Source organism: Caenorhabditis briggsae (assembly GCF_000004555.2).
Source record: "Caenorhabditis briggsae complete genome, chrII, whole genome shotgun sequence".
Taxonomy (NCBI): Eukaryota; Metazoa; Nematoda; class Chromadorea; order Rhabditida; family Rhabditidae; genus Caenorhabditis; species Caenorhabditis briggsae.
In genome coordinates this window covers 11,111,541-11,134,836 of record NC_013486.2, presented here as the reverse complement: position 1 = coordinate 11,134,836, position 23,296 = coordinate 11,111,541, and the positions used below count along the sequence as shown (strand labels likewise).

General features: G+C 36.3%; 1 protein-coding gene across 1 annotated transcript; it reads left to right on the top strand.

The window, feature by feature from the left end:
- Positions 1-3,063: 3,063 nt before the first annotated feature.
- CBG20685 lies at positions 3,064-22,052 on the top strand (the record flags this gene model as incomplete). The annotated part of the gene is made up of 8 exons (XM_045242684.1): positions 3,064-3,125; positions 3,625-3,711; positions 11,127-11,311; positions 12,186-12,269; positions 20,196-20,448; positions 21,109-21,466; positions 21,693-21,863; positions 21,915-22,052. The coding sequence occupies 8 exons, from the start codon at positions 3,064-3,066 to the stop codon at positions 22,050-22,052; spliced, it is 1,338 nt and encodes a 445-aa protein (XP_045097108.1).
- Positions 22,053-23,296: the final 1,244 nt, after the last annotated feature.

Sequence of the window (23,296 nt, the reverse complement as noted above, 5' to 3'; positions counted from 1 at the left end):
AAGCGGAGCAGAAAGTGTGAAAGTGAGGAGTATATTTCTTGTTTCCTCTCTCGTCTACCTTTTCGTGTTGCTCTCGTGTATGCAGAACGCAAAACCTGCACACATATAAAAAAAACCAACGGCGACGTCTATATTCGCCACGTTTTCATAGCGAAATTTTCACTTTCGATGTCGTTTTTCGGAGATTTCAATTTGGTCCTGAATTTTTTTGAAGTAAAATTATGGAAATACACAACTTTGGGAACATGTTAATGGAAAAATTATATACATTTTTGGTCGATGTCCCCTTTTAAACTATTCTAGGCCCTTTTACCAGTTCAAGGGCCCTCAAAAAAGTTGTAGATATTTTTATTGGGAATTTTTCTGAGTACGCTGATAGACAAAAATTTTTTTAAACAATTCGGAATTTATTTGATATTCAAATACTGGATTTTTTCAATTTCCACAAAAAATGAAAGAGTTTCTGGAACTACCAACTTGAAAAAAAAACCAATGGGATATTTTTCATGATCCTCTACCCCAATAAATCACGCCAATCGGCTGCAACAGTTGATCCCCCGTAGTATTTGACACCTGCGCAAGGCTGCTCATTTCATGTCGGACAACATCAAAAATCCTCTCTTTTCATCTTTTTCAACTTGCATCTTGATTGGATTACACCCCTCTTTCTCACTCCTCTGATCACTCGTTTTTCTATTATTTTGTTCCTGTTGAAAAAGTTTGCACCCGGAAAAAATCAGTTCTATCCTATCAAATTCTGAATGAGCTCTTTCTAGATTCATGAATTTAGAAGAACTCGAAATTAGCTGCGATTTGAGAAGAAGGAGATAGAGATTTGTTTATCGTAGTATTTCACACATCTGTCTCTCGTAGAGTGATCCAATTTAGTTGTGCTTCTTTCTTTAGTACACAATAGGGATTTTGGGTTGGACAAGGGTGACCTTTGGCGATGATTTGAAAGTTGTTTTAGAAGTTTCTGATTTGGAAAGATACTATTTTGTGAAACTGGAAGTCTGTGATGTCTTGTATTTCAGAAACGGTTGGTACCTGAAATTCAGAAATTTATTATTTTTTTCAAAAATTCTAGTAATTTCCATTTTTAGGGGATAACCCCTTCTCATTAAAAAGTCACTTTCACTATTGATTCTTTGAATTTTTACATTTTACTCTGAATTTGTGAATTTTTGAATTTCTGAATTTCTGAATTTTTGAACTTCTGAATTTCTGAATTTTTGAATTTCTGAATTTTTGAATTTTTTGAATTTTAAAATTTCTAAATTTCTGAATTTCTGAATTCTTTTTGTGTTGTTGTTGTTTTTTTTAAAGTTACAGACAGCGAAATTCTAGAGACCAGCAAATCTATAATTTCCTCAAGAATTCCCACCCACACTTCTATTTCTGCTCATTCCCTATTTCTCTCTTTTGATCTTCCTTTAAGAAATCTGAGATCCTCCTTCTCCTCCTTCACTCTATCTCAGTTGCAGAGCAGCATGCAGATGCTCTATGACCTTGCCCTCTGTCATTTTAGTTATCATCTGTCTCTGGTGGTCCTTCTTTTTGCTCTCGTTAATTTTCGGATGGCATCGTTTATATATTTTTACCACCATCCTTTCGACATGTGCCATTCGTTGGTTTTATTGGAACAAGGCCGCTTTTCTCTCGTTCTGTTGACATATTTGATTGCCACCATGAGAAACTATTGCTCGGGTTCCTGATATCATTTACTTGTTCTCATGGATTCTTTTTTCCTCCCGATCACTTCTTTTTGACGACTATCAGTTTCTCTCGGCTATAGTCATTTTACCCCCAAAAAGGTTCTTCTTTGATTTGAAGCATCACAGATGGATCCTTTTGAGATTCGAATTTCGCGCGCTTCTCAAATTTCATTGGCTATAAGGCATAGAGATGATCTGACCGCCAATAATACTATCAACGTCCATTTCAAATTCCCCGGGTTTTAAGTTTTAGAACATAGGAATTTTAAATTCTTCCAAATGCTCAAATCTTTCTTGTGTTGCAAAAAAAGCTATTCGACTTTTTCAATTCCTATTTACAATTTATTTAATTTTCCTTCGTTTTTAGAAAACTTGATTAATGTACCTTTACCTCCAATACAAGAGCCTCCACAACTTTTCAAAAAATCGTTCGTAATTTATTCGGAAAGATTTTAATGGTTTTTGAAATTCAGTTCACTATTTTTGCCTAACTTTCGCAACTGAATTTTCTAGACCACCATTTTGAATAGACTAGAAATTACCTGATATTCGCCTTGGATGTTTTTAAAGTGATTTTAACCTGATGGCCTAACTTTCGCAAGTTGAATTTTCTAGGCCACCGACTTTTATGACCTAGAAATGACCTGATTTTTCAATTATAACGTTTTCAAGCCATTTTAGAATGGTGGCCTAACCATTGCAAGTTGGGATTTTTAAGCCACAATGGTGAATGGCTTAGAAAGAACCTGGTATTCGCCCTGTATGTTTTTTAAGTAATTTTAACATAGTGGCCTAACTTTTGCAAGTTGAGTTTTCTAGGCCACCAACTTTAACGGTTCGAACGTTCTCACTAATTCTCAGTTTTTTTCGAACTTATTCGTTTCCGAAAAATACAAACTGCTTCACAATAAACTATTGACGCAATTTATCAAAACTGACCGTACTGGGACTCCTTTTTCATAAATTTTACAGTATCTCCTGGAAAATTTCTTCGTGCCTTTTCTATCACACATTTCCACACCTACACACATTTCCTCACAAATCTGACCTATTTCAGCATCATCTCATAAGACCCCTTCACCTTTTTATAGTATTATGTTCTTCATTCTGCAAACGCCTTCATCATATTCTTCTTCTTCTCCACTGCTTCTTCTTCTTCTTCTTTTTTCTCTTATTTATAGTGACGTTCCCGTCATTCACCATCTCTCTGTACGCCTGGTGATGCTTGTTTTTCGATGACAATGCCCCTTTCCCTCTCACCTCAATTCATATTTCCAGACTCAACTATTGACGTCTTCTCACTTTCCAAAAAAAAAAAGAATAATAATTCGAATAGGAACGGAGGAACATGCCCGACGCCTACTTTCAACAAGGTTCCACGATGACTATGAATGCTCGTAGGCAGTACAGGTACGGTAGTTTGTTCAAAACGTTGTATATTTTTCCATTGTTTTCCGTTTTCCATTAGTCTCACCTACCTTCATTCTGTTACAATTTCCCATTATTTTCTACGTGAACGTTCTACTGTTGTCCTAAATTAGTTTCCGACTGCGTGGGTGCGTTGTGTCGGCTGGAGCCGCCCATTGGTACTACTGTACTCCGATCTTTCCTCCCAGAAGACGTGATCATGCTAACTGCAATCCTTCGTAACCCAATTTGTTTTCTAAAAGCTAAAGGGTTAGGAACAGGGCACATAATTCGGAGGGTACAATACAATTTAGGGGTAAAAATTCACAATTCCACAACTCCACAACTCAATTTTGCAGCTGTTTTGTATCCCGAATAGAATATTTTGTGCCCCTGAAACATTTTTATACCCCCAATGACCGTAAAATTTCTGTACCCTCCAAATTATTTGCCTAGGTCTGAAGCATCAGTTTTTGTTTTTTTGATCAGTTGCATTTTTCAGATCAGTTGCATTCGGAACATGGAAGGTCGGTGGAGCGAGGAATCTGACGGAACGACGGTCGGAAGAGCCAATGTCTAGACTCAAATGGTGAGTGGCATGTCTTTGAGTTGTTGTCATTATCTTGATGCTTTGCTCTTTTTTTTTCACATTTAGAAATCTCACTGTCGCTTGGATACTGTACATCTTCCTAATTTTAAAACTATCTGATATTTGTTAAGGCCTCGTTGATCTCTGAATATTCCGAAAATTCCGAAAATTCCACAAAATTTAGATTTTCTGAAAATTTAAGGATTTCAAAAAAGTCACATTTGAAACTTCGAAAATTGAATTTTGCTAGAAATTTCGAAAATTAAAAATCTGAAATTTTAAAAATATTCAAAAAATTAGAACGTCTCCGAATATTCAACACTGCAAAAAATTCAAAAATCTGAAATTCAACATTTCAAAATATCTTTCTAAAATACAGAAAACTGGAGTTCCTAATTTTTGAAATTTCGGGAATTTCGTAAAAACTTTCGAAAAGTTCAGATTATCCGAGAAGTTTTTATTTCAGAAAATCAGAAAAATTGAAAGTTAGAGAATTTCCAAATATCCGAATGTTTCGAAAACCGAAAAAATCTCAAATTTCAAAATTTTAATAACGCTGAAGTTTCTGAAATCGGTTAATTTGCAATTCGATCGACTTATTAGCCTAAAGAAACTCATTTTTTGAAGTTGGGAAACTGTAAAACCTGTAATAGAAGGGCCCCTGAGATTTACTTTTGAGCCAATTTATTTCGGTTCCTGTCATAATGTCAAAAGTATTTATTAGTTGACTCACTTTTGTTATCTTTCACAGAAACCGAGATAAGCTAGCTCAATATGGACAGTGTGAGGGCCCGTCTATTACAGGATTTACGGTAACTGTATCAATAATTTGAAGCCTCGATCCCTAAAAACGTTCCTCATGCTTCCGAACAGTATACCTCAGTTTTAATGTGGCAAATAGGATTATATGGATAACAATATAGTGGGTTGGGATGTTCCTCCTCCCAAAAATCTTTGAAAAGGTAAATCCCGCGTTGTTCTTCGCATTTGCCGACCAGTTCGTTTGTGTGTCTCGTTCTCTTCTGAATCCTCATGTATCCATCCTATCCCTATACCTACTCTCTGTATACTAATTGTCGTTGCCGATGGTCATTCAGCAGTTTCCTCTCTTCTCTGCAACCTGAAAAGCCTTCAATTCTTCGGTGTTTTATTTTGATTTGTTCCTTTTTCATCATGTTTGTATCGTTCTCATTCAGTTTGATTGTCTTCTTAAATGAGGTGGAACCAATAGAACAAATCACTCAGTAGGGGCATGTCTATTTTTATGTGAATGAGTATTTTAGTGCCTCTTTAAGAAGAATAACAAATGAAGAGGACGACAAGGAATTCATTTAATTGTAGCCGTTTAGATCAAAAAGAGACGCACTTTCTTCCAGATCAAAAGGGATCTGAATTCTCTTGAAGTTGATTTTTTTCTAGAAGAACCTACCGTAAAACCTGCAATAGAAGAGCTCCCACACTCTCAACATTGAGTCAATTTTTCTTGGCTCCTATGCAAGATATCAAAAATGTATCAACTAACAAAATACATCTGATATTATGATAAACAATTTATCGGCTGTCAACTTCCTAATATATTTGACAGGAACCGGGATAAATTGGCTCAAAATTGAAAGTTAGGTGCTCTTTTATTACAGGTTTTCCGGTATTTCAGATAAAAATGAAAATATTTCGATTTGAAGAGCTCAACTTGTCAATATTTTGTTTTGCATTGATAAGATTTTTCAGAAGGAAGCCTATCAGTTGTTGATTAAGAGCAACCAGTTTAAGTCTTCGAAAATCCGTAAATAGAACTGATATTAGCTCTTGAAATTTTTATTCAGATTTTAGAATCTGGTTTTTCTGAAAATCAATTTCAAATTTCGAACTGAAATTTCTGGAACATTTCTAGATTCTGGGAACATTGGAATCATTCTATTAATATTATTTGCATGGACTTTTTTAACGGATATTCGAATTTTTTGACATTCATGCCTATTTTTTTATGTTTACAGGAATTTGCAAATCCACCGTATTTCCTGTAATAGAAGCCTACCCAAACTTTCAACTTTGAGCTCAATTATCTCGATTCCTGTGAAAGATATCCGAAATTTGTAAACTGATAAAATATTTTTGATATTATGATAAACAATTTATTAGTTGACATTTTTTCATGTCTTTGACAGGAACCGATTGAGCTAAAAGATGGCGATATGGGATCTTTCAATGACAGGTTTCGCGAAGTAGTATTTTCTATGCTCCCTACAAAATTCAAGAATACTTTTTCTCTTTTTTTTCAATTCTCCCAATTTGTATCCATGTTTTCCAGTGACCCCTAAACAACTCATAAATTAGTGTCAGTTCACTGAACATCCCCTTTTTCAAATATCCCCCAATTTTACACTGGCAACATTCACACGTCCTCCATGCTCTCTTTCTACCTCCATCATCGCAATTAAGCCGCCGTTCCCTGATGGTCATCCGAAATCTAACCTTGAGACGTTTTTCGTTTTTCAAAGCTGCAGTCCCACCGTTTTTGAATTGAAGGACACGGAGGAGGCGTACGTTGAAATCGAATGATGATGATTATCTGACACTGTCCACTCAGATATTCATCCGAATAGAAATTCATCTTTTTGAAATGATTGAAAAGAGAAAGAAGGATGAAATTATAATTACTGTAAACTACCGTAAAACCTGTAATAGAAAGGTCCCTAGTTCTTGTGTTAGATATCAAAAAGTTTTCAACAAATGACAGTATGGGGCCTTTCTATTGCAGCTTTCACTGCCTATAATTTCCAGGCAGTTGTTTCAGAAACTTTTTTTCTTCCTAAAGTTCCCAAACAAAATTGCTATCATGAATTTCTTCAGATAATGTGGTTGAAATGGCATATGCGCACACATAAGCAATAGAGAAAAGCACACATAGTACCACTCTCGCTCAGAAAGAAACACTTTTCAATCGTTTCTTTTCTTTTTCCGTTCATTTTGTCAAATCGAAACAAACAAACAATGAAATTTGAGAAACCCCCCTTGAGGAGAGCACTTTTTGAAGAACGAAATCGCACAAATCGCACCCCAATCCACTAATTTCTCATCCATTTGAATATCCGATTTCTATTTTTTTTTCTCTCCAAGATTTTCCCCTTTTTTGATTTTTCTTAAGCTACAACTGTTAATAATGATTAGGCTAATGTTTGCTCCTCGCATCTTTTGAAGTACGTTTCCTCCCTCTTATCCGATTAGCTACTAGTTTTAAGTCACCATCCATTTGCCACGTCACTCATCTCTCAGCTGATTCCTTTTCTCCCACATTTGTTCTTTTTCAAGTCATAACGCAACTTGACACCTTCAATCACATCCCTTGTAGATGAAGAAGAAGAAGCCAGGTTTCCGGTTCTCTGACTTTTGTTTTCGTACGTTTTCCCTCCCCAGAATGTTCATCCCAGAGTGAAAAGGTAATGGTGTATTCCGGAAGGGCTACCTATTTATGAATCCACCACCCCGACCCCCAAACACACTCTCTCAAATTGGGATTCCTACGTTTTTTGCAGATATTCAGCTTTGCTAGTACTTCTAAACTCTTTTTTTCTTGTAAAGATAGGTTTTTTTATTAGTTGTAAAACCTGTAATGTAGAGGCTCCCAGGTATGTTCGAGCTCAATTATCTCGGTTCCTCTGAAAGATATCAAAAATGCATCAACTGATAAAATGTTGCTGATATTATGATATTCTTTTTCTCAGTTGGTCACTTTTTTATATCTTTGTCAAGAACCGAGATAAATTGCCTCAAAGTTAAAAGTAAGTGGTCCTTCTATTACAGTGTTCACAGTATCCGATTGCCGTTATTTCGAAAGTTCAAAAAATTGAGTTTTTAGATTTTTGAATTTTTGTGATATTGGAAAATTCTCAAAATCGCAAAATTTCTGATTTACTGAATTTACTATTTTCAAAGCTGGAGCAATCAAAAAACTCAAAATCTGATTTATGATGGTGTGGTTTTGACGAACTAAATTCCTTTTCACGAAAAAAATTCTCAAATTTTATCAAGAAGACGAAATGCCAGATTTCTGAATTTCAGGAAATTTGAAAACTAGTTAATATCGATTTTTGAAGAAGTTTTTGATTTTTAAAATTTCGAACTTTCTGCGGTTTTGAATATTTGTAGATTCTGGAATCTTTTCAATTTTTCAAAATTCTGATTTTCTAAATTTCTTGATATTTCAGATTTTTTAATTCTCGAAATTTCCGGATTTATGAATTTTTGGAATATTAAACTTTGGAAATTTCATATTTGATTTATCTGAACTTCCGAAATTTCTCAGCAAGTCTGAATTTTGTGTGATTTCAGAATTTCAGAGATAAAAAATTAGCTCAAACTGTACAGTATGGGGGCCCTTCTATTACAGGTTCTAGGACACTTTCTTCCTGGAAAAATATTGTTCGGTTTGAAAAATATTGTTCGGTTTCAAATTTCTGTTTTTTTAGGACTGGCTAACCCCGAGCTACCAATTTTTTATTATTTTCAAAGCTGGAGCAATCAAAAAACTCAAAATATGATTCAAAATATGACATATATGCTGGTGTGGTTTTGACAAGCTAAATTCCGAAAAAATTGGACCTCTAGAATCAAAAATCTCTCCCAAAGTGTTCGCACATTCTCACGTACTTTGCTATTAGTGATCTCAAAAACCACTGTGTATATTTTCGAGTCAAGAGAGACATAGAGCAACACGCCCGATTCTTGATCTATCTTTCGGGTGGGTTCTCCTGCTTTTCGTCTGACATGATTTGTCACTCAACTCTCTCTTCTTGAAATTTTCCATGTGCCTCTTTCTCATATATCTTGACTTATAATCATCCACAAATCTCAACACTTTTCATGACCCTTTCTTTTTTGTTTCTCATATAAGCAACCCCTTGCCGTTCTCAACCATATGTTTGCAATTGTATACACGTTGACTTATATGGTAGTCGGGTGACAATGAGCATCTTGTGCTCTTTCTCTCTTCTTCTGTTCGTCTGTTCACCCTAGTAAGTACCGCCCCTTATTCGTTTGTGTATGTCTTAAGAGGAAATAGCTTTCTGTGCTCCGACACATAATCTAGATATGTCCTTTCCCAGAGCCAAATTGTTTTTTGGGACTTTCCCCCGAATCCGCCAAAATCCCTTGATGGATCAGATTTTGACAGTTTTCTTCTCATTTTCGAACGATTCGCCAAAAGGTGTGCAAATAAATGAAATCTCTGTCAAATTGGACACCTTTTTCTCTCTATATCTCTCTCACAGTTTTGACCTTTTTCATCAAAAAAACTTTTTTGTCCCTCTTTTCCTTTCTCTATGAATTCATTCGTTTGGATGCATCCCCAGAGATCATCATTATTGTTTTCTATATTATTCAACCAGATTTTTGGTACCGTCTGTCACCAGACTCTTGTTTACTGTTTTAGTTTTGAGGATGGTGAATGCTTCTGTTTGAAATTATTAAGAATACCGTAGTCATCAACTTTTTCGATTTTGGAATTTTTTTGGAAATCGGCTCATACAGTAACCAGCAAAGGTGTCCTATTCATGGTGATTTTTTCAATTCTATTCGCTTTGGACATTCGGACATACCGTAGAACCTGTAACAGAAGGGCAATTAGAGTAAAACTGCAATAATTCAAAAAATTGAACATCTGAAAATCAATATCTCAAAAAATCAAAAATTCTGAAATTCAGGAATCTGGAATTTCGAACTTTTAAAAACTTGGGAAGTTTGTGTAAACGCTTTTTTTAATTCAAAAATTCCGAAAAGTTTTGAATTCAGAAAATGTAAATTTTCGAAAATTTCCAAATGTTAGAAAATTCTAACATTGTAAATTCTAAAAAAAACAAATTTAAAAAAGTGCAAAATTACAAAACTGGAGAGTTTGGAATTCGATTGACCTATTACCCGAGCCCGTTTGACAACCTAAAAAACTCACTTTTATGAAGTTCAGCTACCGTAATACCTCTAGAAGAGCATCCAAACTTTTTAATTTTGATCCAATTTACCTCCGTTCCTGTCAAATGATATCAAAAAGTTGTCAACTGATAATTTGTTTATCATAATACCAGAAACATTTTATCAGTTGTCACATTTTTGATATCTTGTATAGGAACCGAGATAATTGGGCTCAAGTTTGATAGTGTGGGGGCTCTACGGCTTTTACGGTAATTCGTAGTCTAGTTCTACCTACTAAAAATCATTTGAAATTTTAAAATTGACTTTTTTCGCGAAAACAAATTTTAAAATTTAATGGTCATGTAATATGATTCCCTCTGGTCTTCTCATCAATAATTTGACTCTTTTGACATATATTTATGGCGTGTGCTCCTTCTTCATTTTCTCCATCTGCTCCTGGTCTTCTTTCTCTGTCCTCCTCCTCTCTAACTCAATATTAATCGTCATTTCCTGTCTCTCCTCTCCCAAATTTTTCTTATCTTAACTCAATCTAGAAACACGAACACAAAACAAAAGCATACACCCATTTTCCACCCAACACCATCCACCACCATCCACCACCATCCACCACCAACAAACATTTTATTGGCAGAACACTTTCTTTTCCATTTCTTATCTGCTTTTAAATTCCCATCAACTTTTCTTCTTGCCCCTTCTTTCTTCAAAATGGCCAACTACCAACTTTTTTTTGTCATTTTGTCCTTCTCTCCATACATCCTCGATTGGACTCCTCTTTGAGCATGAGCACACACAAACTGAGAAAAACATTTGGGGAGACACTTTCCGGTCTCCTTCGGAATACGAAAGAGGAGCACAAATTTCAAGGGTCTTCCCGAGGAGTCCAGATTTGGCCTTTTTTGAACATTTTTTTTCAATTTGTGTTCTTCAAAAATTACGTCAATTATGGAGAAGATCATGTCACTTGGGCTCTCTATTTCGGCAGAAGAGATTTGAGAAATGTACAGTAGTCAAACTTCAAAAAATAGGAATTTATGATTTCTGTTTTCCCATCCTGGAAACATAAATTACCTCCAACAGCTGATCATGATGTCAAACAAGAAATAATCTTGAAAAAGTCCAACTGCTGTCTTTTGTGATAAAAATACACAATCAGCTGTCTGTGTTATCAGATAACTTGAAAAAAAGAGAATTGAGATCAATTTCCAGAGTTGAGGGTCTTCTTCTCACAACTGTCAGTTTATAAATTTTGCGACCATTGGCCACTATAATCCACATGTTCTTGCAAAGACTCTCTCCAATTCGACTTTTTGTCTTTTTTCCTAATCCTTTTGTTATGTTCTTAATTGTTTAGTCTTTCTCTTGAAGTTTGCACGTTTCTATCTCTGGAATTATTTTCTTTAAAGTAGTAGGAAATCCAGAATCTAATGAAAAGTTAGCACTTATTCTCTCTTCGTTTCCCTCTCTCATCATTTCTCATTTTCTATTTTCAGCTCCTCTCCGGAACTACACCATCTGTCAACAGCCGCCGCGTCTTCAACTATTTCTCCAATCACTGGTTCTTCTACACTTGGTCCTTCATCTGGTCTTCTGAGTGTCGATAAACGGCACAGTCGTCTCGGGGAGAGCAGTCCAAACCTTTCACGCATTCACCATACTCACACACAATTATCACTAGGTAAGGTTTTTTTGTTGGAAAAGTGTGTAGTTGGATTGATGGAAGCGTATGACGTAAGTACTCTAATAGAAGGCCACCCAACCCGTCAACTTCAGAAAAATTAGAAATTTGAAAATTTTGAGAATTTTCAAAAGTTGAAATATTCGAATATCTTAAAAATCACAATCTTTGAAATTCCGAAATTTCATGAAATCGGAATATTTGGAATTCGATGGAACTACCCGAGCCAGTTCAGTAGCACTAAAATTCTCTTTTTTTTTTGAAGTTCAGCTACCGTATTTCCTCTAGTAGAAGGTCACCCAATCCGTCAACTTTGATCTTGTATATCTCGGCTCATTTTAAAAGTAGCAATAAATAGTCAACTAACAAAATAATTTTGATTATGTGATAAATATTTTGCCAGTTGACTACTTCTTGATATCTTTCACAGAGACCGAGATATATGTGCTTTAAGTTGACGAGTTAAGTGACTTTCTATCAGAGCGATTATGGTAGTTCATAATTCGGATTTTGTGAATTATACATTTGAAATTTGTATTTGATGGTACTCCATCAAAATTCAAACGTTTCGATTATCCTCATGGAGATCATCACCTCCTACTAAAAATTTTTGAATCCCGATTCTCCCCACCTCTTCTTCTAATCTCTCCCGATCCGATCGTTATCTTGGTGGACTTGGAATGCCAATTAGCACAACAAAAAACAACAGCTTTTACGATGTTACAACCTCCCTCTCGTCCCGTCAAAATGCCCCTTATCTCGTTCGTTTTTTTTTTCCGCCGCTCGCACCTCCATAATGACCATATCAACTTTTGAATTCTAAAGAATTCGTCCTCCCCAATTAGCCTGATTCTATTAACTTTGTCTCATTCAGGTCTTCCTAACAAAATGAATCACACCAACGACTTCTTCTTAAGCACGGAATACTGTCAATACGTGAGCAGTAGAGATGATATTAGTGAGTTGGTTTGTAAACCCTCTAATAGAAGGGCGCCCAAACTTTGAGTCAATTTATCTCAGCTTCTGTCAAAGTTATGAAAAAGTTTTCAACTGGTATATTGTTTGATATGATATCTGCATTGTTTTATTAGTTGACACATTTTTGATATCTTGCAAGGAATTGAGATAATTGAGCTCAAATTTGGAAGTGTGTGAGCTCTTCTATTCACGGTATTGGATTCTGATGTTCCCAGTTTTGCCCGTTCCTCGAAATTCAAATCTTCTCAATTCTCCTAACCAGATATTCTCGTTTTGCTTACTTTCTTTTCCCAAATCTTATTCTCGCATACATATGAATAGGTAATGCCCATCCCCTTTTGATTCCCAATAGCCATCTGGTCTCTTATCCAATCCCTCCGTTCTTTTCCTCCGATCACTTTTGCATTTCTAATTTTTGTTTCCTTCTGATTCATTCAAAAAGTTTCTGGTTTATGTTTCCTCAAAAATCTTTGACCATCTGTTTTTTCTTTGTGAATGAAAACTGTAATGTAATGAGTAATCACTTTATGAATGTGCCATTCTTTGTTTCCCGCCTACAGTTTCATTTTTCATTCGTTCGGATTTTTTTTTCATTCAATTGAAGCTGAAAATCTTTGAAGAAACCGAAGAACGTCACCGAGAACAAACCTGTTCATTTTGAAATACCTTCTGATTAAAATCTTATTATTTTGTTTTTGGCAACAATATGAAAATAGGTTGTCTGTTTAGAAGGATATTGCTGGAAGGAGGTTTTTCCGGGTTTTAGAATTTATAGAAAAATATAAAAAAATTGCCACAAAAAAGCTGATAATCTAGGTTTTTTAAATCTCAGCTTAATCTGTAAATCTGGCAAATTGAAATTAATTGTTATTGTTATTTTGGTTTAAATCGGAGATGTGTACATCTACTGTAACCTAAAGTTATTTTTATGTTTCAGAATTTATTTCTCGTTATTTATTTATTTTTTTGGAGTTTCTGAATTTCCGATTCTTTCAATTTCTGAATTTCCGATTTTCTAAATTTCCGAATTTCCGAATTTCTAAATTTCTGAATTTCTAATGTTCTGAATTTCTAATTTTCTGATTTTTAGGTATACTGATTTTTACGCACGGAAATCGAGAAAAAAGTCCGAAAAAACTAAATGATTTCAAGTTACTGTAGTTGTCGTTGTCTGACTTCCAGCCACCAGCGTTTTCTTAAACAACCCCAATTTTTCCATATTTGTACCAGTATAATATCAGTTACTTAACATCCAATTTCATCTCAGAAAACACAATTTCATATCCTTCAAACTATTCCGGTAGTGAAATCTATCTCCTACCAGTTAGCCGTTGCCCATCATCTCCTACTTGCTTTTTCATCTAATCCGACATTTCACTTTGTTTTTTCTCCTTCTTCATACTTTTTTCTCCTTACCTTCCCACCCATCAAAACGTCCTTCAAAATGGCAACTTTCACCCAATTCGCTTGGTTTGTTGCCTTCTTCTGCCACCACCAATTGTCTTCTTCTTTCTTTATAATATCCAAATTCTGATTTATATCATTCTTAACCGAAAAAATAGGAAAAGGGTATATACTCTTAACGTTACCACCTCGTTTGCCACCCACTTGAACGAGTTAAGAACACTTGAGACACAAAAAAAGATTGCATAGAAGCATTTTTGTCTCTTTTTTCTATTTTTCTCACCTCTTCGATCCATTGTCTCTAAAGTTTTGAACGGTATTTATTTTTCTTTTGTTTTTTACGGCTCGTTGAGCATTAACAAACAGGCGGTGTCTTCTTTTTCTTTTCCATTTTTTTCCCGAGCCTTATGAGCAGCATAGCAAACAAATCTTGTTTCGCCTCGGCGGTCACTTGTGATCTCTTTCTCCAATTATTCCTTACCTAACAGTTTATGCCTCAAGTGCCTTTTTTTCGATTTCTTCCAGTATTTGCTCCTTTGAGCTTTCGCCGTCGTCCATTGTATCGTTCTAATCACGAGATATTGTCCCCTTTTGTACTGTTTTTGCTACTTGATCTTTTTTCTTTTTATCTTTTCGGAGGAACTTTTTAAGGGAGTAGATCAATGAGCAGGAGGAGAAGAACAATTTTGATATTTATCAAAGAAATCAAAGTAAATAGAAAAAAGTGTAATTGATCTTACTGATTCAGGGTTCAGCAAATAGAAAAAAAAGTCAGATGGTTTTGATTAAAAATTTAGGAAACCGAATCTGAGAAGAAGAGATGTGACTATCGGAAGATTGAGTCTGAAGTCACCGTAAAACCTGTAATAGAAAGGCCCCCACATTGTCAACTTTGAGTTGAATTATCTCGATTCTTGTAAAAGATATCAAAAAGTGGTCAACGAACAAAATATTTTTGATATTTTGATAAACACTTCATCAGTTGACTGGTATCTGATCTTTCACAGGAACCGAGACAAATTGAGTCAAAGTTTGCCGAATTCGAGAAGGCGTGAGGCTATCGAAACATTGAGTCTGAAATCATGTAGTGTGTTGTCAGCTACTGTAATCCTACAGTAACAAATGGATATTTTGTGGAAGAAAATATCTTTTCTGGTTACTGAAACTCTACTTTTTTATTCCTTCGGAAAACTGAAACAAAAAAGTTTTCCTCTCCTAGGAGCCCTTGCTAAACCGGCAACTTTGAGCTCAATTATCTCAATTTCTTTAAAGATATAAATATTATGACAAACATTCTATAGATTGACAAATTATATTATGACAAACATTCTATAGATTGACAAAGCCCGAGGTTTTCAAAACGCGTGCATATTTTCCAACCTCATCCCCTAAATTATGTCAAATGTCATCTTTTGGGTCAACATTCCCAAGTTTTGCAAGTGTTCTTCGTAGTCTTTGCTCTTCGCGGTTTGCAGACCCAAACCATCATTCTAATCCGTGTTCGTCGGGCGGATTTTTTTCTAATTTTTCCAACTTTTCTTTTTTCGGAAAACCTATTTTGAGCCGACCAGTTACCGTGTACAAAACTTGTTTCACTTCTATGGTTTGATTAATAATCCGAACGTTACACATGTTATGTTTCGGAAACTTAATGAGACATCGTCTTCTCGTGTCTTTTTCAACATTGACAAGCTTCACGTACTACTGTACTAGTGTGTTGCTCTTTGCGCGGAAAGACCGGCCGTCTTATTGACAAAGTTGAATCAACCCAAGGGGGGTTTCACTACTCGGGGAAGTGAAGCCATCTTTTGAGAGGAAAAGGTTGGGCTTAACCCCCTTCTCTCTCTTATCGATAAACTGACAACAATACTTTTTTATCAACATTATCCGCCCCACGAGCTGATTATTCTGACGTGGGTGCTTTGGAAGACGCGCTGGAGGCGACGGATGTTCTTTATTCTGTCGCTCATCGATCTATGGGCGTGGCTTGTTACATTTAAGGATTTCTCGTTGGCTATTGTCGGAGCCAATTCAGGTAATATTCTTTGGACTACCTTTCTTTTTTTCTGACTTTTTCTTCTTGTTTGTTTTTTTTTCGCATAATTGGTACGTCTTATCCATCTTCGTCTTCTGGAAACATGTCAAAATTTTAATTGTTGTAAGAAAAAAAAAGAATGTTGTTTTTTTTGGAAACGTTGATTCAACGACGTTCACCCAGATTCTTTACAAAAATTCGAATGTCTCTGAACCTGAACTTCTTTATTCTGAATTATTGGTCTGATAGGAACCCGTGCAAGCCCATCCTATCCGAACTTTGAGTTCAATTATCGCGTTTCCTACAAGAGATATCGAAAGTTGGTCAACTAATAACTTATCCAGCATAATAGAACCAATATTTTATCAATTAACAAGCTTTTGATATCGCTTATAGTTACCGAGATAATTGCGTTCAAAGTGCGCGCAAAGGGTGGGGGCTTCTTTATCTTTAACTTCGATCCTCAACTTTTTTAGTGCATTGAAATCTCCAACTGAAATTTATGCAAATTGTACTTGTGCCAAACTGCTTCTTCTTCTTTTTTCTACTCTTTCCTTACTCTAAAAACTCTTTCTGAATGCATTCTTCGCTGGCTCCGGCTCAAAGTGTTCTTGCGACAAAAAACGACGAAAGTGAATGCAAATCAAGTTTGCATCCCATCAGAGCACTTTCCATCCAATTGAGTTCTTTTTCTTATTGACATGTTTTTTCCTTTTGATTTTCTCTCTGAGCTATCACCTAGTGTGTAAAAACCGATAAAACGGGCTAACCGCAGTTCTTCTCTTCCCACTGATTCCACCCCGGAATCCTATCAGTATGCATAGCAAAAAGAAGAAAAAAAGATGCAAAAAGCGAAATGTTTGCTAACCAACAAACATATATCAGGAGGAGGAGGGCGCCACAGAAATGTTGCGAAAAGATGACACCTGCTATACATTTGGGAATCCGATGTCTCTTCTGATTTCTATTATCTTTCGCCCTATTCCCCCCTCCACTTTTTTCTCGGTCTCATCACGTTCAGATGAGGGACACGAATCTAATTGAAAGTGCCAAGGCACGGCGGCCCTCGGCTTCTTTGTCACGGAACAGTTGTCCATCGCTTCTGAAGTTTCTGTCGTCCGGAGGGCAAAACGTTTTGTCCGATTTTTTGTTCCGGATCTTCTTATCACTACTGCTGACCCCTGGCTATCTGCTATTGCAACTGATATTCGTATAGAGTAATGGTATACGAGTTATCGTATGTCGTGGCGAGAAACGAACAACAAGGTTTGTCAAAGAAACGAAAAAAGACACTGTTGGCTCGTTTCGCATTTTTATAACTTTTTTACACTTCTTTTATTGTTCAATGACTGCATTTGATGTCAGATTTGAGACAAAAGACTAGCATTATGTATGGAAGGTTACTGTAGTTCAAATCTTAACTTTGCGAAAGTCTGTTTAGCTTTTTCTAACATACAGTAAGCACTCTGTTCTTGAACTTTGAGTTCAATTATCTAGGTTCCTATGAAAGATATCCAAAAATGGTCAACTAGCAAAATGTTGCTGATATTATAGTAAACATTTTGTCAGTTGACCAGTTTTTGATATCTGTTACAGGAGCCGATATATATGGGCTCATATTTGACAGTTCGGGCGGGCTTCTTTTAGTGAAAATATAATATAGCGACCTGCGAAATTTCTCGAAAAATCCGAAATAAAAATGAAGAGCACAAAAAATGTCTAATTGAACAGAAACTGTTTATTATCAAAAGAATCTAGGTTCCGATTTTCAGGTCAACATTTTCAAATTTCTAGGTCATGATCTGGATTTCAAATTTCTAGATCATGACTTAGATTCTAATTTTTAGGTCATGACCTAGATTTCAGTTTTATGTCATGACCAAGATTTTAATTTTAGTTCATGACCTAGATTTCAATTTTAGGTCATCACTTGAATTCAAATTACTAGGCGTTTACGGTAGCATAAAACCGGTGATGATTCCAGACTTTCAAAAATAAAAGTCGGGCAAAAGATTCAAAATTTCAAATTTCTCTGACACAGTGAATTCCAATCAGTTTTCTGTTTCAAAATAACGACTATTCACGCTCTATTTGGCAGTTACTGTTTGTTGTAAAACCTTTTTTACATCTTTCCCCCGACGACGACGCCAGAAGAGTCTCTTGAATAAACGGGACAAGTCCGGGTCAATAAGAAAAGATGTCCCTCTTTCTCGGAACATGGAAAACTTTAAACTGTGAAGTATTCTGGTTCTGAATCTTTATATTGCCCTCCGTTAGTATCCCTAGTTTAGTGAATCAAAAGTACGAGTCTCTGCCAAGAGTACAAAGTGTATTTACATGCCAACTAATGAAATGTTTAGCATATACATACTCTCCCTCTCTCTTCTCAACCCCTAATTCATTGAAATTCATTTTCCTTTTACTTCGGGTACTCTTCTCTCGTTTTAAATAACATGGTGGTCCTTCCTTCTTTCTCACGACCAATGACTCTTCTCAAGAGGTCTTCTTCTTCTTCTGGTTCCACTGTTATTTTGTCTCAGCATGTGTCTTCTTCTTTTCGTCTTCTTATTTTTTTTTCCCATCCCCACCACACACTTTGGCCATAAACTCAAAATATTTATGAGGAAAGGAGCCCGCCCGTCCCGTGTGGTTGCATGAAAATGAGAATAGTAGCTGTAGTCGGTGTCGTAAGAAGCTTCCGAACGATGCCTTTTGCTACTACGGAAATCGTCTCCAACTGCTTCTTTCTCTTTTTCCCTCATCGTCGAAATTCATCAAACCGAGAGAAGATTCAATTGCATTTCCCGTTCGAATCGGACCTTTTAGTATTGTAACATTCGAATTTGAAGGCTTTTCTTATGAAAAAGAGGCTGTGTTTTAAATCATTTTATTGGGCAATTTCAAAAATACTGCTTCCACATGGTCAGCTGTCAGTTCACTTTTGAATGTTTTGGCATAGTGACGTCCAGTGTGATTCAGAGATCGTTTTTACCTGAAAACTCTGGAATTTCTGTAATTCTTTCATTTTGCGATTCATTATGACGTCAATTTTCAATTGCTCATTCCCCAATTAAATTTATAGAGTGAGCACAAAACAAAAGGAGTGCCCCTTCCGGCTCCGTCAACACACACTCAATGACTCTATTTTTTCACACTTGTCTCCCTTCCTCGTAATTGTTTTTTTTTCTTCGTTTTCTCACTCCGAAAGTGTTTGTCTCGTAATGGTAATCCCTGGAATTGCTCTTTCTGTTTTTGTCGCTTTTGTCAATTTTCATGTCTCCGTGAAAACTGGACAAACACTCCTTCAGTTTCTTCGTTCCTCACATTTTTGTCGGTAATCATCCGCCCAGAGACATTCCGTTTGTTGTGTCGCATTCCAAAATTTTCTTATCTTCTGCGGTTTCTTTCTGGTTCAGCAAGAAGTAGTTTTATCAATTGACAGGTTCGCATATTGAGAGCACAAACACAACAGTAACTCGGCGACTACTTGAGATGAGTGTGGGGCGCCCAGTTGGTGTACAGAAACCCTCGTTTTTTGCACGTTTGATCATGTGAAATTATCATACGACATAGTTTACAGTTTTCATTATAATTGTAGTTTTCTCATTCTTATTCGTGTTATACTTCCGAAATCTTGTGATTGACTAATTTGAAATTTTCTTTCTTCATTTTTCTATTATGGGGTTATTCAGGGAGTCGGCAAAAAAGGAAAAAAACTCCGCGAAAACTCGGAGAGTGTTCCAATCTGGCTGAAACTTTAAGAAAAACTGGAGAAAACTATAGGAAACATTTTGCCAAAGTTTGGGGTCAAAATATCGACTTTGAAAATTTGGCTGGAATTTCTTTTTTGCCGACTCCCTGAATAACCCCATTATAAAAGTTTTATATCCACTCGAAAAATGGGAATTATTTAAAAATTTTGCCCGAAATTTGATTTAAAAATCTCGTTTCTGTGCAATTTTCTATTATGCTTGTCTGAGAAAAAAAGGTTGAGACGCAGAGAAAATGTGTCTGCACCGTTTGTGTTCTATTTAGGCTCTCCGCTTCGATATCGCTACCGTATTCAGACTGCAAAAAATACTCTCTAACATACTTGTAAAATTCCGGGCCCGGCCCGGAAGGCCCGGTGTCAAAAGTTCTGTATTTTTGAGCCAAATTTTGAGCTCTCAATATAATTTTTTACATTTTTTTTTCGTATTTCGGATTGTTTGTCTGTCTGATCAAAAAAAAAATCGAAAAACTCGAAAAAAATGGCCCGGCCCGTTACAAGTATGCTCTCTAACCTTTTTTTTTCTCAGACAAGCATAATATGCGAGTGTTTGCGTCCTACAGTAGGCGGGAATTTAAATTGTAACTTTTCTCACTGCACCTTTTTTCGAATTCCATCGAATAAATTCTGAAAAATTCAATTAGAGACTGTTTAGCATATTCAAATTGGTGACGTCTTTCATAAACTGATACTTTCAGACTCGTTCAACGGCAATTCAACCGGCAAGTCAACAGAACCGATCCAAGCGGCGTTTCTTCGAAAATCGCGAAAGGATGGTGGTGGACTGCTCCATCTAGACGACGTTTCCACATCACATCATCATCACCAACAATCGAAAAGCGCACGGAATTTGAAGTATTCGCAAAGTTCTCGTCGGAAATACGAACAGACGAACAGTGGTAGCTCGACGGACGATTCTGACAGAGGAAGTGGAACTAGTGCACATCATCGGTAAGAAGGCGTCACACAGCACATTGTGGTTAAATATCCTGTAAAAGTTCCGCATCATCGCAGACTTTCTGTTGTAAAATTAAAGAAGTTTGTCACTTTTTCACTTTTTCTACGGGCGAAAAAAAAGATTTCGCGGCCAAGGATTGGGTTTCACATGTCTTCAGCAGTCGTTTGCCGGACCGCTCGGTTGCCGAGTCGTGCACTTTTCATTCGAAAAACACGTCTCATTCTTACAATTTTACTTCGAATTCTTCAGATAAATAGGTCGTTTTCTCGATTTTTGACTCCAGTTTATCCAATCTTTTGAAAAATGGTTTTTCGTGAAATTTTTTGAATGAAATTGCAAAAAATCATGTTTTGGAGCCGAAATTGAAAGTTGCGCACGGTTTCGCCGCACAGTTTTCCTCATGGTCGTATTCAAATATGCAAAAAAAACTGTGCGGCCGAACCATGCCAGGCTTGCAGTTTCGACTCCGCACACTTTTTTCCGAAAAATGTTTTTCGTCGGAATTTTTTGTGTTTTGTTCTGCCTTTGCAAGTTTGCCCTGTTGAAAAAAAACAGATTTCGTTTCAAAAAACAAAAACTGTTTCTGCTACAGTATTCCAACCGCTTTCAGTCGATTCAATCTTCAAGCTAATTTTCTCCAATTCAATTTTCAGATCGCACAGTGCCGGTCCTCACACAACATATTCAACAACCTCTACACACGCCATCTCAACGACCGAAATGAACAGATCCGGAGTTATGCCACGTGGAGGTGCTGGTTCTAACGGAGAGAGCAATACGACGTTCCTTCGTGCAACGAAGCGATTCTTCAAAAAGATATACACATCAGCCACTCTTCCAAAGAAACAAAATAGCACATCAGTGGACAACTTCCAGAAGTCTTCTGTGTTTTTCGATGACGAGAATCATCAAATGCATCATAACCAAATCGAAAGAATGCAGAAGAAGGCGCCGTTGTCGTCAGATGAGAATTATTATTCGAATCATCTAGATGACGATTATGACGATGAGGTAATAATTTTTGTTATAGCTTTAGCGGGTGGGGCGAAAATTTAATGTTTTTGCATTAAAATCTATGATGTGCAAATCTCTTTACACTAGCAAATACCTAGGTTGTTCCGCTAACTAAGAATTCTCTAAAATTCGAATTCTGCTCAAAAATTCTTTCTTCAAATTGGGCTCCCAATAGGCGTTCAGGCCATATGTAGCTTCGTATTAAATTTCACAACAGTTTCAGACGATGCGTTCTGAGAATGCTACCATGGACATCAGTTATCCAGACAGTGGATTCGAGATGGATCGTGCTTCGACTCCAGAACAGTCTAGTGTATCCATGACGTCTACATCGAAAAGTGGAGATGAACCGGTCAATTTCAACAACCTATTCGAACAGTTGAAGAGAGAAATGGTACGATTCAATTTGAAAAAATCGCCTTTGTATAATTTTTGGTTCTTTTAGAAAGAAATGCGAGAACGAGATGCTCAGATTCTTGCCGATCTTCAACGCGTCGAAACTCAAATCCAAACAGTGAAGCAGGCTCAAATCCTGGCTTCTTTGCAAGACGAATTCGAGCCGGTGGAAAGCATGCAACTCTAGAAAATAGTTCTCAAAGTTCGATAGGATCCCCGTTTTATTATTTCTTTTTTTCCCAGTGGACGTTTCCATTTTACCCAGTGTCTCCTGTTTTTTAATTGTCTCAAAATAAGTTGTCGCCGGTCTAGTCCTCCTCATCATCCCAAAATCGTTATTAAGTGTTGAACGGGTACCATTTTCTTCTCTCTCATCTTCCTATAATACCGTATATCCATCTCTCCTCTTCTCAAACTATCGATCGATTCTCTCTGTAGTTTTTCTATCCCCGTTTCTCCCAATCATCTTGATATTTTAATTATGTAAATATGACTGTTGTCTTCCCTGAAGAAACTTGTATTTTCTTGTCGAGGTGCACATTTTTTTACTCTCTCCCTAAATCACACACAAAGCTACAGTATGTGTTTTTTCTCACATCCCTTTCCCCCCATCCCTTTTTTGATATATTTCCACCGAAAGTCTCTGAGTGCGCCACTCGCATTTTTGTGTGAAATTTCATAAAAATGGTGGCGCCAGAGAGACGAACTGTTTAAGTACAAGCTGAAAATAACAAAAAAATATCGAATGAATGCAATTCGTTCTAGAGAAATAAATGATGAAAACTATTCACGATTCGATTTTTCACCTATTTCTAGAAAATTTCAGAAATAAAGATTCATCGGATACGGAAAGAGAAGAATCAGCGTTTTGGAAGAACTACACATTTTTCACATTCACATGAAATTTATCAAGCTTAAGAACCACTAATTTCTCTGCACAACTAATTTATCTGCTCAAACCAGTTTCAGGACAAACAGCAATCGGCCACCGCAGAACATATTCTGAAAAAAATAGTAAAACTGTGATGCTCAGGAAAGTCGTTTTATGTCTAACTGTCTAGCTTCTCACCTAGTTTCTCTTCAGAACTTATAGTTATTAAAACGTTTTTTTGAAATCCAATGGCAATTTCCCAATTTATTTCGAATCTGAAGCGATTCGGTTAGATGCTATTTTTTCTGACACAAACAAATCGGAGCTGTGGAAGAGAAACTCCGGTGGCCGTGGCCGAAGGTCCCACAACGACAACTACCATAACCTAAAAATATGTTTATGTACTACATTCATTTTCTCGATTTTCGTGCGTTTCCAGTAAACTTTTCCTCTATCAAAAAGTATTTTCCCACTATTCAGGAAAAAATAACAGAAAACTCGCCGAAAATCAATGAAAAAACGATGAAATAGGGAAAATAAAATATATTTAGGCTACTGTA